The following is a 23097-nucleotide window of genomic DNA, read 5'->3' as shown; positions in this document are numbered from 1 at the left end:
AGTTGACGTATCAGTGGAGATTGTGAGAGCAAGTTTCATATTAAGTGATAAATTATCAAGGAGAAAAAAATCTATTCTGTGGATAATTGGGATTTGATCATTTCTGGTCACATTTGGACTAATTTTAGAATTTGTGGACCAAGTGTCTCCCCCCGCTGGCAAATTGTATAGTGCAAGTTCACATTTCCAACCCCAAAGACATTCAGTAGCTATTAAGATTAATCTGAGTCTTGTGCAAAGCCTTCGTGGATAGATTTAAAGTGTTAACCTTCCCTTGGTATCAACATGCAATCAGTTCAAACACTTCAATGTGATTATCCGTCCTAAAAGCCTCTCAAATAAATAAGAATCCCTCGTTCCCTCGTGGATCTGATTTTCATATTCAGCAACAGTCCAACACAAGAACAAGACAGGATATTGACATAAGGACACACGTAGGTAGATTCTTCTCACCGTTGCAAAAAAAAAAAAAAAGACACTATGACCAAAATATACTGGCAAAAAGTTACACAAGGCTTTAAAAAACATCACCCTCAGCTGTTAAAGGGTTGATATAATATATTAATAATGTAAACAAATCTTTAAAACAGTACAGTAGTCTGAAATCCAATTATTCCATCTTTCTCTTGCCTCTTCTTGCAGATAAATTTTCTTTATTCTCAGTAAAAGGAAAAAAACAATTTTTAATCAAGCAGTGACATCTTCTGTAGGAAATATCACTTAAGGCATATTCTTTAGATAACCCTGTGCAGAAACATTTAAAACATTCTACTTTCAAGTATATGAATTGACCTCATCAGCTGCTCCTGACAGAATGGAATCTTTCCGTTGATTATAGTTTTAACTGATTGTTTTTTTTTATTTTTTGGGGGAGAAACACGGCAAAAGCTGTATGATGATTTACGGATGACGGGTGAATCCCCGGACATGTCAGCAGCGCGTGTTTGGCAGTATGGAGGCTTTTTCATGACAACGTGGTGAACAGTTTTCAGCATTGAAGTCTATCGATCAGGAAAAATGTTTGGCAGCGCGGAAAACAAATCAGGCTTCTGATTAGCTGATGCCCCCAAATAATTAACAGGTGTGGTGTTTAAAAAAAAAAAAAGAGAGGGTGTGTTATTCTCTTTCTGAGTAACAGATCTACTTTCTACTCACATACTCGATGCATAATAGAACATTGTTGTGCTCTACTTGCGACAGGATGCTGCTTTCTTCCAATGTGAACATACAGAACACATACCGTTTGTGTTCGGAAAAAAAAGTGATGTCATTTATTTGGAGACAAAGTAATTCTTGTCAGAAAGATACCTGCACCCATAGGCACAGCCGGGGGTGGGCTTCAGGTTTAAACCCTGTCCAGAAATATTCCACACCTAATGTTGGCAGTAACAAGACTTTTTGAGTTTTTTTTTTTTTTTTTTACCAATTGCTGCACAAAAATTGGTTTTGTTTAAAACAAACAAACAAAAAAATGATTTGTTTGCTTTGGAAAATGGAGCGCTATTTTGAAATGCTCATAAAAGCAAATAAAATATTACTTTAGAACAGCAGTTCTCAAATTGTGGGCCATGAAGGTATGACCCGTGGGGCTGCGAGAGGTCATTAAAAAGTTAAAACATTTCTGATTTTCTATTTTGTAATCAAGTCAAAAAATTACCCCAAAATATCTAATTTTAAAAATGTAATAGACATAATGACTGGGTTTATTATTTTTCAATTATATGTTTTACCACATTTAAAAATAAATGTTCACTGATTGAAGATGTTAAATTAACCAACTGCATCAAGAATGTTTCAGTTTGGAAACCCTTGAAAAAGTGAAAGAAACAACTGCTTCAGAACATGATTCGCCATCATGAAACACTAAATGAGATAGATTGACTCAGAAAACGTCACCATTTCAACACACTTGCCTCAGGAAAAAAAAAAAATTGGTGTACGATGGCAAAAATGCAGTGCCCAGCAGGGATTCTTTGGTTCAGAAAATGATTCATTGTCTTTAAATAGTGACTGATACAATTGTTTAAAAAAAAAAAAAAAAAGATTCGCTGTTTAGGAATGCCTATGATGGTGGCACCTTGTGGATGAACAGTGTGCACAGTGTGGACCCCCCCATAAAATTTGTGGCTATGTCCCTGCCCATAAAGGCACATGGGCAAAAAAAACCCTCCCTGTTTGCACAAATTGATAAAGTTCAAAAAGTCACATGCACACGTTACAAACTGGTAACCTCTATGATTAGATTTCTGTAACAACAATCTTATTATAGGTGAATTTCAAAAGGTGTTGGAGGCACAGTAAAAAGGGACACAGGTTCTGATGTAAAAGTGAAGGCCAAAAAAAAGGCGATGAGTGAAAAGAAAAGTGTCACCCCTTTAAAACCCTGAGATAAACAGGTATATCCAGGATGGGACATACTGCACGGTCCACGCACACAAAGAATCATCACATAGTCACAGCATCAATCAGAAAGCATCCGTGTTTGTGGGAGTACAACAACAAAACAAAAAAAATGTCAGTGTCAGCTGTGCTTTTTCCACAGCAAAGTCTCAGTAGAACTGTCTGTGGAGTAAAGATCTATCTGTCTCAGCCTGGTGCAGTGCACCATGGGATTACAGGTGCATACGCAGCCATGCTGGGTGACCGCGTATCCACTCACGTGGCTGCCCGGATCTTCTTCTGCACTTTCTTTGACCTTCCGTTGGAATGACAAGAATTGTGATTGCTGACTGATCTGGAATCAAAATGTCTTTTTCTGATTGGTGTTTCTGCAGTAGTGCAGGTGATTGTGGGCGGGTCCCAGTTCAGACGTGACGCCCGGTCAAAAAGTACAGAGGCCGATCCTCGCTGCAGTTGGCCGTCTGAAACTCGTCCCGCAGGCGGAACTGCCACTCGTCTTCCAGCTCGAGCCGGACGATGGTCTGACGCAGGGAGCTTCGGTCCTGGCAGATCACACAGAGGGTGGCGCCTGTGGACATAATCAGGATCCAGACTAAACCAGAACACTATTGATCTCAAAACAAGGATTAAGCTGGTGTGATTAAGCAGTTTTTATTCAATTTAAGGATGCAGGCATTTGTGCATCCAGAATGACATCACAGGATAAGACATGACCCCAAAACCTCGCCAAAGCTTTTCAACAGGATTTTCAGATTCAACCTAGTAAAGACCCTACAATCCTTAGTCCACTCTAGTGTGACAGTCTGAAAAAACATTTTTGTCCACCAGGCAGAGATCATGATCTTGTTGTGGAAAAAGTATGAATATGGATCAACAAGTCAGGCTATCCTGAAAACTCACCTTTGATCCTGATTACCCAGGTTTGATCCAGATTGCTGCCCTGTGATCCTGATACTGTGATCCTGAGCACTCAGCTTTGAGCCTGACTGTGGATCTTTAATCATGTTCCTTACCTTTGATCTTGACTGATAACCCTTGTTTCTGATTGCTGACCTATGATACAGAGCACTCATCTTTAGTCATGTTCCATGCCTTTGATCCTGCAACTGAACTTTGTTCCTGATTGTTAACTTTTGTTTCTGATTGCTGACCTGTGATCCTGAGCACTCAACTTTGATCCCGATTATGCATTTTTAGTCATGTTCCTTACCTTTGATTCCGAACCTGATCTTTGATCCTAACTACTAACCTTTGTTTCTGACTGCCAATCTGTGATCCTGATCCTGTGATACTGAGCACCCAACTTTGATCCTGATCATGTCTATTTAATCAGGTCACTCACCTTTGATCCTAAACCTGTTTTTTGATCCTGACTGCTTACCATTGTTTCTCACTGCTGGCCTGTGATCCTGATCACTCAACTTTGATCCTGATCATGCCTCTTTAGTCATGTTCCTTACCTTTTTATCCTGAACCTTATCTTTGATCCTGATTGCTAACATTTGTTTCTGACTGCTGACCTGTGATCCCGATCACTCAGCTTTGATCCTGATCATGCCTCGTTAACCATGTTCCTTACCTTTCATTCTGAACCTGATCTTTGATCCAGATTTCTAAACTTTGTTTCTGATTGCTGACCTGCAATGCAGAGCATGCCTCTTTGATCTTGATCATGCACCTTTAACCATGTCCCTTACCTTTGACCCTGATTGATAAGCTTTGATCCTGATCACTGAACTTAGATTGTGTTTGCTGTGATCCTGTAACCAGGACCGAAGATTACCATCAAGCGTTAAAGTCAGGGTCCACTGCTTGGTCCAGATCTTTAATGGTTCCTTCTTGGCAAACCACCTCCCCTCAACCAAGTTTTATTAAAATTTGTTAATTTGTTTTGTGTGAATGAAGCCAATAAACAAACACACAGATGCTGGTGATCACATGGGCTTCATGGCGGCGGTAACAGATGTGTTTATAATGATGAGTCACCTTTCAGGAAGCGGAATTTCTTGAGGAGTCCAGAGACAACAAAGGAGTCGCAGAGATAAAGCAGAAGACCGCTGAACACCAGGCCCTGATGGTTCAGGTTGGTGGAGTGTGGGCGAGAGTTGAAGTAGCACACAGAAATCTGGGACAAAAGCAAGAAAACATTAGGACTGTGTGCATTATGTCACAGAGAGTCACGAAGCTCCTGATTCAGGGCGACTTTTGCTATGCATGCACGTGTACATGAGCAAACGCACCATGAAAACAAGCAACGTTGCATAATAACAGAAATGTGAAGCGTGAGCAGATGATTACCACTACTCATGCACAAGTGCATCTTAAAGTGCAAAATGCATCATTAGCGTCCGTTTGTGCAGAGGTGTAGATCGGCATTTTCCAAAAAAAGCAGATGTCTCTAAACTTGTTAACTACAATGCTGACTATAGAGTCAAGGAGGACATTTTTGTGGGTTTTCACAGGATTACGTTCCCGGGTTTTCGATCAACCACCTGGAAGATCTCACCTCTGGGCTGATGTTGAGGTAGCTGTCGATAGACAGAACCGGATTGGTTCTGTTTTGAACAGCCTTCGGGAACAGTCTGTAGCAGCAGCTCTGCAGGAACTTTTCCAACAGGAACTGGGCCGGGGCGTCCAAAAGGGTCTGCTCACTGTCTGGGGCACAGACGTACTGGGATGGGCTGATTGGGGTCGGGTTTTTGATTTCCTAGAGAGAGTAGAAAACAGTTTTTACTCGAGGCCATCAAATATGGCCAACGGGTATTGCAAAGGCTTTTTGTCCGTCTGTCTGTCTGTGCTCAGCACAAGTCCAGTCCTATTACTGCCAGAGTCTTCAAATTCACAGGGAACTTTCTTGGGACACAGACCTTGGACAAATTCAAAGATGGGTAACCTTGACCTATTTTAAAAGGTATTTTAAGAGATTAAATGTCACATTCGGTTTCAATCTGTTCAGTTTTGTTTTTGAGTGGCGGGCATGACAGCCAATCAGAGTAGAGCTGCACTGTGATGTCAGGGGCTGGTCTCTCCAATTGATTTGTTTTGTGTGTTTATGTACATGTTTCTCACATATTATGTAAAAGCAAATGAGAAATAAGCAGTTCTAAAACTGAAACGCTGTTTTTGAAATCTGATAACACCTCTGGAATCATTTATAAGCCATTTTGCAGACGTTAACATGGTGACATCACAAGCTAGTAGCTAGCTGTAAAACTCAGTTTAGTTTGTGTGTAAATATATCCTCTTTGTCATATATTATGTAAAAGCTAGCGAGAAATACATTTCTTAAATTGAAAATGCTGTTTTTGGAACCTAATAACACCTATGGAGTCATTTACAAGACATTTTGCAGATATTAGCATGCATGCTAACTTCCACTAACTTCCAATGGAGTTACATTTGTCTCATTAATACCTGCAAATGCACAGAGGGTGATCTACAAATATTCCTTGATTTGCACAACTTCCGGTCTTAAAACGTAAATATTGTTTATGATTGATTGAGGGGCTTTATTGAACATGTACAAATTGTACGTAAGACAATAGGATCTTAATAATTAATTATAATCCAATTACATTTTTTCCGCAGATCTGATTTGTTAATCGTGTGAGATTTCAGACCATAAAATATTGCGTAAACGGTGGCAAAATATTAAAAGCGTTTCACATTTAATGTGTTACTTCACACCCTGACCGCACGTGTTGCTGAGAGTGAGAGGTTGCTAACCACCATTAAACGCAAAGAAGAAGAAGAAGAAAAAACAAACAACTGGCAGAGCAATGACACCGAAATGGATTAATTTAAGATACCACACAAAAAGTAGTGATATGGATTCTGCTCACAGAAATTCCAGTTTGGCATGAAGATGCTGTTGCCACGGTAAGCTCTGACGAGCCGACCACACCCTTTGTCTGCATAACATTTTTACCAAACTATATTATTATGCGAATTAAGATGTAGCCCTCAGTGGCCGACACGGATCCGTGCAAACATTGGAAGTAGATTAGAATGGGAATAACCCCCTTGTGTCTGATTATTTGTGTACGTTAATGCTGGATTACGGTCACAAATAGCTGTTTTAAAATTCAATTTGCAACTGTAAAATCCAGCATTAACGTCCGTAAATCGTCAGACACAACAGGGTTATTCCCTAACTACACAACTAAAAATTATAAAGAGCACAGTGCTCATATGACTGAGGGTATTTTAGCATTGTATCATATTTCATACTGCAGGAATACAAAATTCATGGAACAGCACCGGGAACTACGGCCAAAATGGATAAACATTGAACAGAGAGTCTGTGTTGTATGAATAAGATACCCACCACAAGTTTAGGTTTGACGATAAAGCCTCTGTTGCCCCCAACTGGAATGTGTTTCTTCATCAAGCTGAAGTAGTTGAAGCGGCACAGCAGCAAACCGCTGCTGTTCACCCTCAGATTAAAGTCCACCTCCTCACAGCAATACCTAAAACAACAAATCGCAACCATAATGTGCACACCTATGAAAGTCTTACAGCCACAGTCCTCTGCTGGCTTACCGGTTAAGATCATATTGGACGTTCTGCGTCAGGTCCACATTAAGCATGACGAAGTCGTGGAGGTGACACCGGCTGAAGGGCAGCTTGGGGGGCCTGTGAGCCAGGCTGCTGTTCCACTTGCGTGTGCCGCACATCGCATACTGGGAAATCTTAGGTGTAGATTCCATATGCTGCAGAACCATTTTTAGAGAAACGTTGGTGATGGGTCCATCTGAAATTTCACTGTGACAATATAAAAAAAAAAAGAGAGAGGATGCAATGAATAGGCCAGTTTGAAAAATATAGATTATTCCCATTCATGAAGTGCTATTTGTAGTCTGGAAAACTATAATTATAACTACTTTGTAGTAATCATTAGGTAGTTCTACCTGGTGGTGTCCTTAGATAAAACACTTAATCTGTGACAATCTAGTCCACCCAACTGAAACAATCCTTCACATGGTGATACAAGCATCAGATTTGGCAGGAATGTTCTTCATAAATCAGTGTTTGAGAAAAAAGTGCTTGCTACGTGAAAATCTAATATGGTGGCCTGGTAGGGGTCAATGAAGAATTACACGGGTCAAAATTTTAAAATGCTCCAATCATATTTAAAGTTATAACACATTATGTTTCTGATCACAAAGATTCCAGAAAGGTATAGTTTGGACAATCTTTGACTGAATGTTATGGAGTAAAAACATTAAAAATGGGGGAAAGGGGGAGGTGATGGAGGTTAAGTGTTGGGCTTGAGACCAGAGGATCCTCGGTTCAAATCTCAGCCTGACCGGAAAATCACTGAGGGCCCTTGGGGAAGGTCCTTAATCCCCTAATTGCTCCCAGTGTTTAGTGGGCGCCTTGCATGGCAGCACCCAGACATCGGGGTGAATGTGAGGCATTAATGTGTAAAGCGCTTTGAGTGTCTGATGCAGATGGAAAGGCGCTATATAAATGCAGTCCATTTAAGAATGGTGAGAAAGGTCAATTTCAGTTTGTACAAGAGTCAAAAGTTGAAGTTGCTCCAATTTTTGTAAAATGTAATGCAAATTATTGGTTGAGTTAATAGGGCTTTAAAAATGAATAGTTACTTTGCACCATGTGTCATGCTCAGTGGTCACGTTACAGGGTAACAAATGTCATATGGCTGCCATATTGGATTTTCAAGTGGCCAGCACTTTATTCTCAAACACTGACTTATGAAGAACTCATCACTCACTCATCTTCAACTGCTTATCCGGGATTGAGTCACGGGAGCAACAGCTCTAGCAGGGGACCCCAGACTTCCCTTTCCTGGGCCACACTGACCACCTCTGACTGGGGGATCCCAAGGTGTTCCCAGGCCAGTGTGGAGATATAATCTCTCCACCTAGTCCTGGGTCTTCCCCCTGGGGTCTCCTCCCACATGGACGTGCCTGGAACACCTCTCTAGGGAGGCAGCCAGGAGGCATCCTTACCAGATGTCTGAACCACCTTAGCTGGCTCCTTTTTCAACGCGAAGGAGCAGCGGCTCTACTCCGAGCTCCCCATGAGTGACCGAACTTCTCACCCTATGTCTAACGGAGACACCAGCCACCCTGCAAAGGAAGCCAAATTCCATCGCTTGTACCCACGATCTAATTCTTTTGGTCATGACCGAACCCTCGTGACCATAGGTGAGAGTCAGAACAAAGACTGACCAGTAGATTGAGAGCTTTGCCTTTTGACTCAGCCCCCTTTTCGTCACAACAGTATAGCAGAGCGAATGCAATACTGCCCCTGCTGCGCCGATTCTCCGGCCAATCTCATGCTCCGTTGTCACTTCACTCGTGAACAAGACCCGGAGGTACTTGAACTCCTTCACTTGGGGCGAGACTGCAGTAGTAGGCAATCCATCAGTTTCCTGCTGAGAGCTATGGCCTCAGATTTAGAGGTACTGAGCCTCATCCCAGCCGCTTCACACTCAGCTGTGAACTGATCCAGTGCATGTTGGAGGTCACAGGCTGATGAAGACAACAGGACCACATCATCCGCAAAAAGCAGTGATGAGACCCTGAGCCCACCAAACTGGAAACCCTCCTCCCCCCAACTATGCATATCACAAACAGGATTGGTGACTAGGCGCAGCCCTGGCGGTGGCCAACCTCCACCGGAAATGAGTCTAACCTATTGCCGAGCATTCATCCATTTGATGCTATGGAATCAGAAGACAAGTACTGGCACCACCATGTCATGGTGTAGGTCTGTGTACTCTGTTCATGAGAGTTTTGTAATGTTCAGACTACGAGGTCAAATCAGATTGATCAAGAATCTGTTTCATATCTAATCTCACTGATTGACTGTCCACATTATATAGAGGAAGTGGCCAGATCTGATCTGTGCATCCTGTAGTAAGGTCTGATCCACACTGGTTGCTGTAATAATGGCACAGCACCCAGAATGGCATCTGGGCGGAACGTGGAGTGGTATATTTGGGGTAGGAAAAAAAAAACATAATCTCTCGCTCTACTTTCTCATACCAAAGCCATATCACACCATGCATATGAAGCATGACTGCACCAGAGTAGGTGCATTTATTTACGTTAGTTTGAGCTTTTGTGTATGTGTGTCTCTCTCGCTCTTCTCTTTCCGTCTCTTTCTTTCAACTGGTCAAAGGCTGTCACTGGACAACATGTCCTTGTAAACACATTCTGTTTTTGAAACAAGTATGTTAGATTTTACTGAGGCTCTTTGAAAACTGATTGGAGCATAAAGAGACAGTGAAGCGGGACAGACTGTTTGCAGTGGGGGAGTGTACATTTCTCAGTGCAGCTCTTGCCACAGCTCCCCCCATCAGCTCACCCCGTGGCATGAAAAGTCACACAGCACACCAGGAATTTGATCTGAGCATTCAGACCAAAACTGATGGGCAAAAATGTGTTTTGCGTCGCATTTCATACTTCTTACGATTTGAAAACAGGTTTCCTGTGATTTTTGACTGTTCGGGCTTGCAGTATAAAATCAGGTTCAAATGGGAGAAGCACATAAATCAGATTTTTCCTGGCAGTCTGAACAAGGCCTTGTGCTCCGTTTACACATAGGCAGGACGCATTACGAATGTCATATTTGCGTCATTCTTGGCACATTCCTGACATTCTTAATGTGACTTATGCATCTGAATAGGTTTCTTATTAATGTGTGTTGGTGCACGATATTCATGTTTTTGTGGAGCATGTTTTTGGCTGTCAAAAAATCTTCCACGAATGTCACGCACCACCCTCATATTGTGGAGGTCGCAACTGAGTGTGTTGATCCGTCTTGATTAGTGGGGATCCTTAATAGAGCGTGACAGCGTTCTTCTCTGACGTGTGCACAATTAAACCCTGCTGCACCATCTCGTTTCAGTGCTCATCAGCGCGCTCCTGCAGGTGTTCCACCTGCTGCTGCTGTGCCTGATGTTTGGGAAAACGAGCAAGATGAGAGCCACGTGAAGCCACACATCTGGCTCTCTCCATCTCATCCTTCTCTCTGCGCCACTCCATGGCACAGAGCCAAACTAAGCATGCAGTTGCAAAGTTCTTCTGCTGTGGATTAATCTAGATTTTGAGGAGCAAACTGGAGCGATCTGAATTGTTCAGCAGCTGATGGATGAATATGGGTGTGTGTGTGTGGAGACAATTTGCCTCATTCACAACGTGACAGAACTTGATGCACTGTTACGCACAATAGTGCTGAACAGTGCGCAACAGCGCAGAACATTATTCTTGACCGTGCATAATGGTTCCCGATAATTTGCCAGCAACACATGCCATTATTCGGAACATGTGGTAACAGGTTGCAGCAGTTCCTGACGACACCTGATGCCTCCACCCCAAATCATCACATTCGTGATCAGTGGCCAAGAATGTATACTTCGTGGCGTTCGTGACTTGTAGTCGTTATGTGTGAACGCAGCATTATAGAATTTGCCTCCTTGTTAGTTATTCTTTTGTTTTCTTGTTTTGACATCTGCTCCATGTGTTTATTCAGTGACTTCCTGTCTTCCAAATTGGTTGTTTCATGTGCTATTTAACAGTCTACAGCCCATCACTCAATTACCAAACTATCTTACTCTAATTCTGGGTTTCTTGCATTTATTTTCTGATGTGTATGATCTACAGCTGCCATCTGATGCTGCCTGTGCGTGTTTCCTGAGTTTTGCCTGTCGCATCCAGGTCTGTTAGACAGATATGTTTGCTAGCTGTGGACTGACCCTCTACATGTTTCTGGATTAGTCACTTGCTGCTTCCCTCATGGACACTGTTTGCTGTTGGACTGTCTTCCTGTGTTCTTGACCTTCCATTCAGTCTGCTTCCACCTGGATGACGTTTGTATGGACGTCCACTGCTGTATATTCTGTGTTACAGTTTCTGCTCGACAAAATCAACTCTGTTTTAACCTACTGATGTTGTTGTTTTCTACTCTGAGGTCCAAGGCTCAGTCACTGCACATTGAGCAACAAACCTAGCAGTGACATGACATCATCAATTAAAATGTAACTTTCCCGACTGATGATGTGATCAAGTTCAGTTTAGATCACAATGACCTATAGGACTGTCCAATTTGGGGTTCACAGATAACATTTGACCTGCCCTCCCATCACAATTGACAAGCTCTTTGCAAACAAATAAATTAGTTATTTAAAGTGTTATAATTTTATTACTTTAAATTTTTATATTAGATTTTAAACAAACATTAGCAGTGGGCTAATTCCACTGTACCTTTAATTGTATGTATGTAACTTACACATCAACATGTAGTTTTGGCTGCTGGTTCTCGTTCTCCACCCACATTAATTTATGGGCTTTCAAAGGAAATAATTTGGGCATTTGTTGTCTATACTATACAGTATTGTGATGTAAATGCAATGAGAGTAAATCAGTCAGAATTCTGACCACCAGACTTGGTTGGTGTTCAACGGTGTGTGCTCATCTCCTCAACGTAACGAATGCCAAAATGCCAAACGATGCTACCTGCTGTCTGGTGGCCACTGGGCGTTCCACAGCACACAGGAGTCGTCCATCATGACAATGAAAGGCCATACGTCTTGTCTCTTGACGCTTTGCTCCTCCAAACGGTTCCTCTCCAGCTCCAGGTTATGGTACGACAGCTCTTTGATCATGAAGCGAGCGGCACCTTAAAAGTCAACACAACTTTATAACATAACAATAAATATCCTTGTGAGGAATTCACATTTTTTTGTTTGTTGATTTCAAAACTAATTTGTCACAGCTGAGATGCAACCAACAGGAAAGGATCCAAGGAATATTTTATAGGAACATTTTATTCCACCCAAGATAGTGACAGGGTTATTATTGTCGATTCAGAGCCGTTTGTCCGTTTATTATTGGGTAATATTACACATGATTCTAACTAGCTGGGAAACACGGGTGAAAACTAAATCTCCTTAAAATCGCATTGTGCCTTTAAACTCACCGACTCCAGTGCTGTTGAACATCGCCGGCAGAACGAGCAGGATGTGGTTGGGCCAATACTTCCTGTACTGAGTCAGCTCAAACTGCTTGACTACCAGGATGTGCAGATGGGCGGCGCCCTCCATGGCGTGAAAAATGTTGAGCAGGCCATGCTCTTGGCGTCCTGTTGTTGGGGTGAAGATTGGACTCTTCAACAAGTCAGGATCCTAAAGATCAACACAAAAGGAGTACGAATAAGTACAAATCAGGGCAAATCACAGCAGAACAGCTTGTATAAGCGAACCACAAAAACATCAGGCTGACGGGCAGGCATGAACGAACCCACTGCGACGTGTTGTGCATGTGATGGTGTCATGCATGCGACGGTGTTGTGCGAGCAGGAAGACAGTGCGAACAGCTAGGATGTGGTGCACCACATCGTAAGCTGATGCAGAGAACAATAAAATAAAAATCAGCTGTATAATTAGTGAATATCACTGGATTGATATAAATAAAAGTGGATGCAATACAGAACCCCGCAGTTAAATAACCCTGGTTAATAAAAAATAAATGCCACTCACGGGATTCGAACCTGCAATTTACAAAAGCTCTGATTACCAGATGGAAACTTTACCACTGCATTACAATCACTGTCTTTAAACAGGAGCCTGAAATGGCTAAAATCAACAAGCAGATAAATGTTTTTTTTTTTTTTTTTAAAAAGAGAAAAAGCGTTAACCAAATGGCTAACCAACCAAACGGCATTTGTTACAGCGTATTTCTGCTGATACGTGACTGAAAGTGGCATATTTTTCGCACTGTTGGCTTGTCATATAGTCCTGCGCCGCTCACAGGACATGGGTGCCGGGCGCTCACAGGACATGCGGCGGGGCGCGCAAACCACACACGTTGGGAGGGTGAGAGCGTGCGAAACACACGTCCATATGTGCTGTGGGGGGAGCCAACACTCTGGCATGCCACATGCATACTTGGCAACTTCACAGTCGTGGGGGCACTTTTCACCGCCAGCTCGAAAGTGATCGTCTGCTGACTGTTTTCATGCTAACAGCACGAATGACTACACATTTTATAAGTGTCAAGTGAGCCGTGTTGGATGTTCGTGTGTGTCACCTGGAATTTGGCCGACACCTGCTGTGAGAGGGATCGAATGGCCACTCACAGGGCACACTCTGTGTTTCAGCTGCTGGTGTGTGCAAATAGTTGTATCAACAGGTGTACGAGGCATTGGAGGCAGCTACAATTTTACACGTATTACATACAATTCCTGTTTCATGCACAATTCGACCACATTCGTACTATGTGTGAAGGGGCCCTTAACATGGTGTCTCAAGAAAAAATATTATCTTGTAAGTCACAAATGAAATGTTAATTCACCAAATCAATTGATCATCTTTGTTTTTGCCTCCGTGATCTGAGCGAGCGTTTTGTATTATTAAAAACATCTACTCAAAATGATATATAACGGCTAAAACCGGCAGCAAAGCTAATGATGCAAACGACAGCAATCACTAATTCACCATCTGAATGAGAGTGCAGGGGGCGATGACCTCTGTGGAGCAGTACACTGACCTTGGTGGAGACCAGAGGCAGGCGCATGCTCTCCAGGTGGCTTCCCTGCTGACTGAAGACAAAGTGCTGCTCCTTGGATTTGGGAATGACAAATTGCAGTTGAACCTCCTCCCCCAGCATGGATGAGCAGAAAGTAAAGGCGTGGAAGGTACACTCTGACAGCTGCAACACACATGACATGCAGGTGAGCTGCATTCATGAGCAGAGCAGAAAAGCTGCACAGCATCGTTTTTTTTCTGAGGTGTGAAGTGTCAGTTGACATTATGTAACACCTAAATAGATCCTTGTCATTTGATTGGTGGTTTGTATGTCACGTGATATTGATCATTTGTCCCATTTGCCATTTTGGTTCAATTTACTGTGCAATTTTGGACCAGTGACACATGCCAAAATGTAAGTCTCTTTTCTCTTGTTTATAAATGAATAAATTATCAAATGACAAGGATCTATTTTAGGTGTAAATTCAAAAAAATAATGAATGTTTTTTTTTTCATTCTTGCAATGGAAAGAATATTTCATGAGGTGAAACTTGAAATGTTCTATTGAACGAGGCACACTCAAAAACATTCACTAGTGCGTTGCCTGTGGGGATCCATGGGCTCGAGATTGGGTAGTATTTATAAAACAGTTAGCTGACATTTTTTCAAGGGTGGTAGTAAATTATGCAAAGTTTGTATAATTTATAATGAATTGGAATGGCGTATGAGTCCAGAATGTTTTTAGAACTTTAGATCTTAGACCTCAATAGTTTTTAGAAGAACTCAACCCTTTTATTTCCTGTTAATAACATAATTTTTAATGTCAATTCACTGTCTTAATGTATTTATAAATTGTTTAGGTTCTTGTTATCATATACACACTATTTTATTACTATTTTTATTATCAGTATTATTATTTTATTTTACTGTTAGTTCTATTTTGTGATTTGATTTTTAAATGTACTACAATGGAAATACGTGTTTTCACTTTCTTGTGTCATCCATGTATTTTTATTAATGTATTTACAACTATTATGTACTTACAATGAGCTTACTAAATAAAATCACTCACCACCATCCAGAATGTAATTAGCAACGTTAGCTAATATCCATAGTTTCCCCAAAAATATTAGTCCTATCAATGTTCCATTTTCGCAGCGTTCATCCTTGACCCAAAATACACAAGCATACCTAATGAAAAAATGTCAGCTGTCCCCAGTTTGTCTATGTTCAAATTTATACACACACACACGCATGGATGCACACACGCAGGGAGAGCTTTTTGTCTTTTCCGCATTCTGCCACAAGCAGGTGCTTCCATTTTTACACACAAACAAACAGAGACGGTGGTGGAAGACATCAAACGCACTACAGTTTTCACGTATGGTAACGGCAGCATGACACTTAATTAAACTGACTAAACCAACTGAACTTCAAAAACTAGAAATCAAGAGCAATCTGAGATTTCTGATGTCCGCAAAGGGTTGACGAGGACTCAAAATAAAATAAATGTAATTCTCACCATGACCTGGACTTTACCTAAATCTGGATTCCACAACGCAATGCAATAATTGCATACTGCTCCAGAATGGTCCGACTGATTAAGATGTTGCAATGTGATATTTAATTCACAAGCTGAAACAAAATAGTGTCTTCCTGAGCTTAGTTTACATTGTGATGATGATGTATCCGTGAAGTAGTTTTAACGTAATCCTTAAAAGTCTACAAAGTGAAATCCTGATCCGGAATCCAGATTCAGATCCAGATCACCTCCAAAATTTAATGAAGTTTTCCAAGGCCTCACACCAATGTGTGGTGAAAATTTGGTGAAAATCCATTAAGCAATATTGATGTAATCCTTCAAAGCCTATATAAAGTGAAGTTGTGATCCGGATCTGGATCACCTCCAAAATATAATGGAGTCTTCCATGGCCTAATATCTATCTGTGGTGCAAATTTGGTGAGAATCTGTGCAGTAGTTTTGACGTAATCCTACTAACAGACAGACAGACAAACAAATAAACGCCGATGACTTTATTACGTCCTTGGTGGATGTAATAACACGAACAACACTGTTAAAATAACATGAACCACAATAACAACATTTAAAACCCCAAATTCCCATGGTGCATTGCAGCGCAACAGCCATTGTTTACTGGTTAGATAGAATTTCTCATTTCTCCAATTTTGTCATATCAACTTTCTGTTTATGCAGCCTTCATCCTTGACTCAAAATATATAAGCATGCCAAACGGCAAATGCCAACTCTCCCCGGTTTGTCCGTGATCAAAGCCATAACAAGCATGCACGCAAACAGAGGCCACTTGGCTATTATAATATAGATTATTTCTATAATATATGAATGTGAATAAGAACACAAAGGTGTGTTGTGGCAGCTGGATCGCTCACCTGTGTGGCGGGATTCGCTTCACAGTAGTGGTGACACTGCTCGCAGTGATGAAAGGCATTGTGAGCAGCGAACCTGCTCAGACGTATGGACGCCGTCTGTCGTTTGGCTTCTGTCTCGTTCTCTCCTTCTTGCTTAAAATCTGCTCGTACAAAGTGAAACTCCGGACTCAGTAAACAGTCACACAAGCAGAAATAAATGTCAAAAACACACTTCTTCCACCTCATGGATATGCAGAAGTAAACTTTTAATTTACAGATTTGTTGAATGCCGCGGTCAGTTCGTAGACCTCACAACTGAAGTGATTACTGTGGTACAGTTAACACCTGTGCCATTACAAGATACGACCTCCTAAAGTAAAAATATAGGACACCAGACGGCATTCAGTAGAGTGCATTCCCCTGCCAAAGAGCAACAGGCTCTTCAACCATATTGACCCCAACCAATATTACAAAATATTTCAAATTTTTGTTTTTGAGGGCATAACGTATCTCACAAGAGGGCAGGGGTGGTGGTTTAACTGCGGAAGGTTCACCAAACGGGGAGAATGTTGTAAATAGATTCTTTGGCTCTGCTTTTTTATGTGCAATGGCTGAAGGAGAAGAAGAAACTGATTTGTTGGTAGATTTGCTGGGAAGGTGTGTCATGTTTCTGTGTAGGCTCTCAGTTGTCCAGGTGGTTTCCAGAATAAAAATTTATTTATTTATTTATTATTATTATTATTTATTCTTCTCTACAAGAGTCAGACAGAAGTCAGACTTCCAGAGCAAGAATTTTAGCTGAGGAAGCTTCTGCGATTTGAAGCGAAACGTCCTCACGTCAAGCAACCCAGTCCAGTCGAAGATTCAAGCTTCTCTACTAAGGTGTGTCATGTATTACTGTGTTACTGTACTCTTTATAAAGAAAGAAAGGATTGTAACTGTTGGTGTGGCGTGAAAGATGTCTTGTCTGCTTGTGTCAGGGTCCTTGGAGTAACAGCAGCTTGGCTGGAATGTGTTGAATTCTGATTGTGTTATTTGTGTTTATGCCATTTTTGCTTAGTTGGTGGTCATATGAGTAAATATGCCTTGGCACAGTGACTTGGGATATTCAGTCTATGACAGTCTTCTGTCTATTTGTGATGCTGCATCGTGTGATATTAATGGTCAACCAATTAGCATCCAATCTGAGTGTTACTGACACACAGTGTTGGGCACACTTCCGATAATCCGATAACAGATAATTATCGAAGATAATGTTTTCATTATCGGATTATCTTTTTAGATAACTTTAAAAACCATTATCGGGCTAATTATCTTCCGATGAATTGTCGTCTGATAACTTTTAGACCAATAACGTAGTAAACCAAGTTGAACAGCAGCAAATATTTTTAAAACTTAAAATCAGTTAAGACCTACCTGTTAAAAGTTTCCTAACAGATGTATAGTTCTACCCTCTGCAAACAGGAGAGAGCTACATTCAGGAAAAACCACTCTACCCTCTGCAGGCAAAGGAGCATTAGTCCCCAAAAAAATCTTTTTCTTTAACACCATACTGATACGCTGGCGATATCACCCAAGTCATCCAGAGGCATACATTTTTAACTTATGGTTCAAATTTTAACCAAACTCATTTTGGACAAGTTATTTAAAATTACTGTCATGTCTGAAGTTTTAGAACGTGAAAATATCAGATATATGTTTTAGTGTTAAAGTAATGTGCTAATTTTTAAGGTTTTGTGAGCACATGCTGTGCCCAGCAGTGCATTATGGGTAGGACAGGGTAATCTCAGTACGTTCAAGACAGGACAAATGCATTTCAGACACTCTGTTCAGGCTCCACGGACAGCAGCATTAAACTCTAGTGCCTAAAACTCTCGTTAATATATTCTCTGGGTTTACAGACGTTATTGTATTTGCGTTTGTTAAATTCCACGCATCTTAAATGTAGCAGACACGGATTATCTGGAATTTTGTTTTGGAAAGATTTCAAGGCCTCTATTGCCATCTACTGGCCAGTAGTGTTCATGGCAGTATTCGCCCTAAGTACTAAGCGTCTGGGCACCAGTAGATGGTTGTTGTTGATGTTGTCAAATCAATTTTTTGGCTTTGCAAATGGCTTTTTTTTTTTTTTTTTACAAATTAAGTTTAAAAACAAAACAACAACAACAAAAAACATTACAAGACAGTTCTGCGGTGTTTGCACATGCACAGTGCGAGCGGTTGGATGCTTGTAGCTCTGCAGCAGCAGGATAACCTCACAACGGCTGACCAGAATAATATCAAACAGGTTTGATTTTCATTCTACCATATGATTGGCGATCAGGAGGTGGTCATGAGATGTTGAACGCACCTTGTTACTCCATGTACACTACACGATGCAGGACACGCGATTAACCTGAAACTCGATCCAAAAAATTCTCGCACAAATGAAAAATCATCTGAAAAAGGGCCAAAACTCATACAGTGTAAAGCCAACATTTATATGTCAACACAATATTGAGTGCACGTTTTACAACATCATAAAACGTGTGCACAGCACTAATAAAATGAGCGCACATTCTCTCCACATGCAAAACATTTTGCGATGACACTTCCAGGGCTCCGTAAAAATGGCTGTTTTTACAAATAAAAAATGGAATATTTTACAAAAGCACATTTATCTGTAAACACCAAGACATGACACACGTCACAGTAACGTATTGTTTACATAATGAATGACTGAACCAATCAGTGTTTAGCAGAGGCACTATTACCCAGAATCCTTTGCGATCTGTCTGTGTTTGTTACAAAACCTCAGAATTAGTGCATTATTCAACATTAAAAGATATATGTTATATTTTAACTTTGTACAAATTACAGAATTGACATTAATGGAGTTATTCTATCAGTATTCACACAAAACCATAAGTCAGGATGCCTTTATTTTTCAAGACCTCCGCCTGACCGGAGCATTGTGATTGGTAGAGAGCTGGCTTTGTGGCTGCTCTCAGGGTGCTTCAGTGCTGTAGCCATGTAGCTTCCAGCAGGGGGAAGCATGTTCAAACATAGAAATGCTGACTCATTGTTTGGGTCTTTTGTCGCTTTTTATGCTTCCAAATGTGATCGTGGTGTTAAAACTCAAATTAAGCTTATTAGTGGTTGCAAATGTACCGGAGACAACACTGGAATTTATTGGTTATCGGTTATCTGTAATTTCTGATACATTTTTGGGTGGTTTATCGGTTCATCTTTATCAAAGATAACTTTTCAGTTATCTGATTATCTGTTATCAAAGTTAATTTTTTGGTTATCTGTGCCCACAACTGCTGACACATAAGCAGGTCTCCATGGTTTTTGTTCCTTTACTCCACAACTGTACAATGGATGTTGTAACAACAAAAAAGCTGCATTTTGAGAACTGTCTAAAGTTTGTATTTCATCTTGATTGATGTAAATGAAGTATTGTATCCATCCCTTGCTGTGTCTAAAGAAAAACTGTTGTAAAAATGATGATTTGTATTAAAAACAATCCTAAAATTGACTTTGTCCAAGGCGGCATGGTGGATTAGTGGTTAGCACTGTTGCCTCACAGCGTGATGGTCGTGGAGTTTGCATGTTCTCCCCGTGTTTGCGTGGATTTCCTCCGGGTGCTCCGGTTTCCTCCCACATCCAAAGACATGTGGATTAGGTGGATTGGAATCTTTAAATTGTCCTTAGGTGTGCGTGTGGGTGTGTCTGTGTTTGTTTGTCTGTTTGTGGCCCTGCGACAGACTGGCGTCCTGTCCTGGGTGTACCCCGCCTCACGCCCTATGACTGCTGGGATAGGCTCCAGCCCCCTGCGACCCTTAATTGGACTAAGCGGTAGAAGATGGATGGATGGATGGACTTTATCCAATTACTTATGGCCCCCAAAAATGACGGGACGGTGTATAAAAATACCGAATGCCATATTTTTGTTAAACCTCTTGAATTAAAGCTGAAAGTCCACATTAAAAGCGCATCTTAACGGTTTCATTCATTGTGTCACTGTACAATTACATACGGATCTGACTGTTTGTGCTGTGTTTACACATTATTCTTAGCTGACCTTTGATGAACTTTGGCATCTTTTCTGAGTAAACAGGACTCGCCCTCCTAAACTTTGGGTCCCGGGGGTAGGGGTCAAAGGGCATCTTGCGAATTTCTTCAATGTCAGGCCACTGGGTATTTACTGGAGTCGTAACCTCTGACACATCTGTCACAATCATAAAAAGGGAAAAAACAAAACAACAGTCTTCCATTTAGTTCATTTTTCTGGTGTTTTTCTTTATAGGTGAAGGCTGAAGACCAGAAACATGTCAGTGACCCTCACCATCCTCCTCCTCTGCCCCCTCCTCTTCTTCGTTGTATACATCCACCTCCAACAGTCTGATCAGCATGCGAAAAAGGATACGGAGAAACTGCAGGTATGCACCAGTTTTTCCAACCTAACAAAGGAACAGAAATATTCCTGTAACTCTACGATGGCACATTTACCCGTAAATGATGATCATGTTGATTGTCTTCAATGCCTTCAGTACAAATACAATTTCCTGAATAATACCCAGCTGATTTCAGTAGAGGAAGTGATATAAGCTCTGTTTAGCTCCACTCAAAAAAGATATGGATGAATTTTCCTTATACAGTAGTGCTCAGAATAATAGTCGTGCTATGTGGCTAAAAAGATTAATCCAGGTTTTGAGTATATTTCTTATTGTTACATGGGAAACAAGGTACCAGTTGATTCAGTAGATTCTCACAAATCCAACAAGACCAAGCATTCATGATATGCACACTCTTAAAGCTATGAAATTGGGCTATTAGTAAAAAAAAAAAAGTAGAAAAAGGGGGTGTTCACAATAATAGTAGTGTGGCATTCAGTCAGTGAGTTCGTCAATTTTGTGGAACAAACGGGTGTGAATCAGGTGTCCCCTATTTAAGGATGAAGCCAGCACCTGTTGAACATGCTTTTCTCTTTGAAAGCCTGAAGAAAATGGGACGTTCAAGACATTGTTCAGAAGAACAGCATACTTTGATTAAAAAGTTGATAATACTAGAATATATAATAATAATACTAGATACTAGCTGTGTGTTGCAGCTGTCAGAGTGTACCTTCCACGCCTTTACTTTCTGCTCGTCAATGGTGGGGGAGGAGGTTCAACTGCATTACTAGATAATAATGATAATACTAGAATATATAATAATATATAATATTTATATAATAAATACTAGTTTAGTGATTCACAGGATTGCTAAAAAAGCAGTTTGAACATAATAGTTTTGAGTTTGTAGCGTCAACAGCAGATGCTACTATTATTGTGAACACCCCTTTTTCTGCTTTTTTTTTTTACTAATAGCCCAATTTCATAGCCTCAAGAGTGTGCATAGCATGAATTCTTGGTCTTGTTGGATTTGTGAGACTCTACTGAATCTACTGGTACCTTGTTTCCCATGTAACAATAAGAAATATACTCAAAACCTGGATTAAACTTTTTAGTCACATAGCACTACTATTGTTCTGAACACTACTGTATCTTGAAAACATCATATCTTTATATTGCTTTTTAAACTGATTGATATTTGGACAACGTTTGAGTTCCTCTGTCAGGTTATTCCATATTCTCGGGCCAAGGTTTTCAAGGTAAATTTGAGGTAATGTTACTGATTTTCAAGGTGTTCTAAATCTGGACGTGTGTGTGGTGAAAACAAAGCCCTTTGAGCTGGAAACAGGCCACTTACAGATCTGCAAAGGTGAGTACAGCTCATGTCACCAAGCTGTTCATGTCCCTACAAGCACATCCTGATGCAGTCACAGATGAACTCTTCAAACACAAGCAACAGCTTGAATCTGCGGCTATAGTATCTGATCGAGCCAAGCTACAGTCAGGAACCAGGTCATATAATCTTGGCTGTCCACCAGGAGTTCGGTGCTCTACAGCAGCCAAAGGGATATCTGTGGTTTTACTCGATCTGCTGGCCGTAATACACATCTGCATATCCCAGCATGCACGTGTGCTTTAGAAGTGGACTGGCATCCTTGGAGAGCCAGATGATTAATAGTGCAATGAGACTGGAAATAGTACACCAAGCAGAGTGAGATACCTGTGCCAAAGGGAGCCAAAGGGCAGGAGTTTCTCAAACCTTGTCAATGTGAAGACCAACAGTTTCAGTTCATCAGTCAGCAACGTCAGCTGGTTCACAGTACAACCTCTTCCCAACAAAGGCTGACCTTGTAATCAGATACAGACCAACTGACTGAACAGCCTCGTCCCTGTGCCACCATGAGGAAGCTGACATAAGGTTGATTGGACACTTGAGTCATTTTGCCAAGGAGGGTCACACCTAGGCAGGACAATGGATGGTGCATTGGTCATGGCTGGCGATCAATCTTTTCCACAAGCTAAGCTATAGATCAGATTTGAATCTGGAAAAATATATGGTACAAAGATATTCCAATCCACAACATCAGTGTTCAGTGATGCCATGTGCTCCTCTTCATCTCTACTTTCACGGGGTGCGATATGGTATCAGCGATGTTTGGAATTGGTAAGAAAACTGCATGAAATGCATGGGCCACCTTTTCTGAGGTCACTGACATCTGGGTCACCATCACCCAAGACTCAGTCTCGGTGCACATTTGAGGTCTCAAGCTCTGGACTCATGCATAGAAACAAGTCCCTGGACTCAAGTCCCCTGAGCCAGTGCATTTTATTGAATGATAAATGAACTGCATTTATATAGGGTTTTTTTTTTGCATCTTAATCAGATGCTCAAAGTGCTTTACAATGCTGCCTCACATTAAGATTTACACACAC

General features: G+C 41.1%; 1 protein-coding gene across 5 annotated transcripts in view; it reads right to left on the bottom strand.

The window, feature by feature from the left end:
• Positions 1-2178: 2178 nt before the first annotated feature.
• The window catches only part of greb1l (GREB1 like retinoic acid receptor coactivator), a 170699-nt gene continuing 149780 nt past the window's right edge, over positions 2179-23097 (bottom strand). For all 5 annotated transcript variants that reach the window (XM_034183874.1, XM_034183873.1, XM_034183876.1 and 2 more), the window contains exons 24-34: positions 20616-20730; positions 20352-20498; positions 16307-16446; positions 13920-14081; positions 12352-12556; positions 11889-12051; positions 6943-7164; positions 6728-6869; positions 4907-5107; positions 4387-4525; positions 2179-2968 (exon numbers count right to left, since the gene is read on the bottom strand). In XM_034183874.1, coding sequence (XP_034039765.1) covers positions 2805-2968; positions 4387-4525; positions 4907-5107; positions 6728-6869; positions 6943-7164; positions 11889-12051; positions 12352-12556; positions 13920-14081; positions 16307-16446; positions 20352-20498; positions 20616-20730 — 1800 coding nt within the window. In that variant the 3' untranslated portion in view covers positions 2179-2804. The remainder of the gene's footprint in view (positions 2969-4386; positions 4526-4906; positions 5108-6727; positions 6870-6942; positions 7165-11888; positions 12052-12351; positions 12557-13919; positions 14082-16306; positions 16447-20351; positions 20499-20615; positions 20731-23097) is intronic.

This window comes from Thalassophryne amazonica, chromosome 12 (genome assembly GCF_902500255.1).
Source record: "Thalassophryne amazonica chromosome 12, fThaAma1.1, whole genome shotgun sequence".
Classification (NCBI taxonomy): domain Eukaryota; kingdom Metazoa; phylum Chordata; class Actinopteri; order Batrachoidiformes; family Batrachoididae; genus Thalassophryne; species Thalassophryne amazonica.
This window is presented reverse-complemented; position numbering and strand designations above follow the sequence as displayed.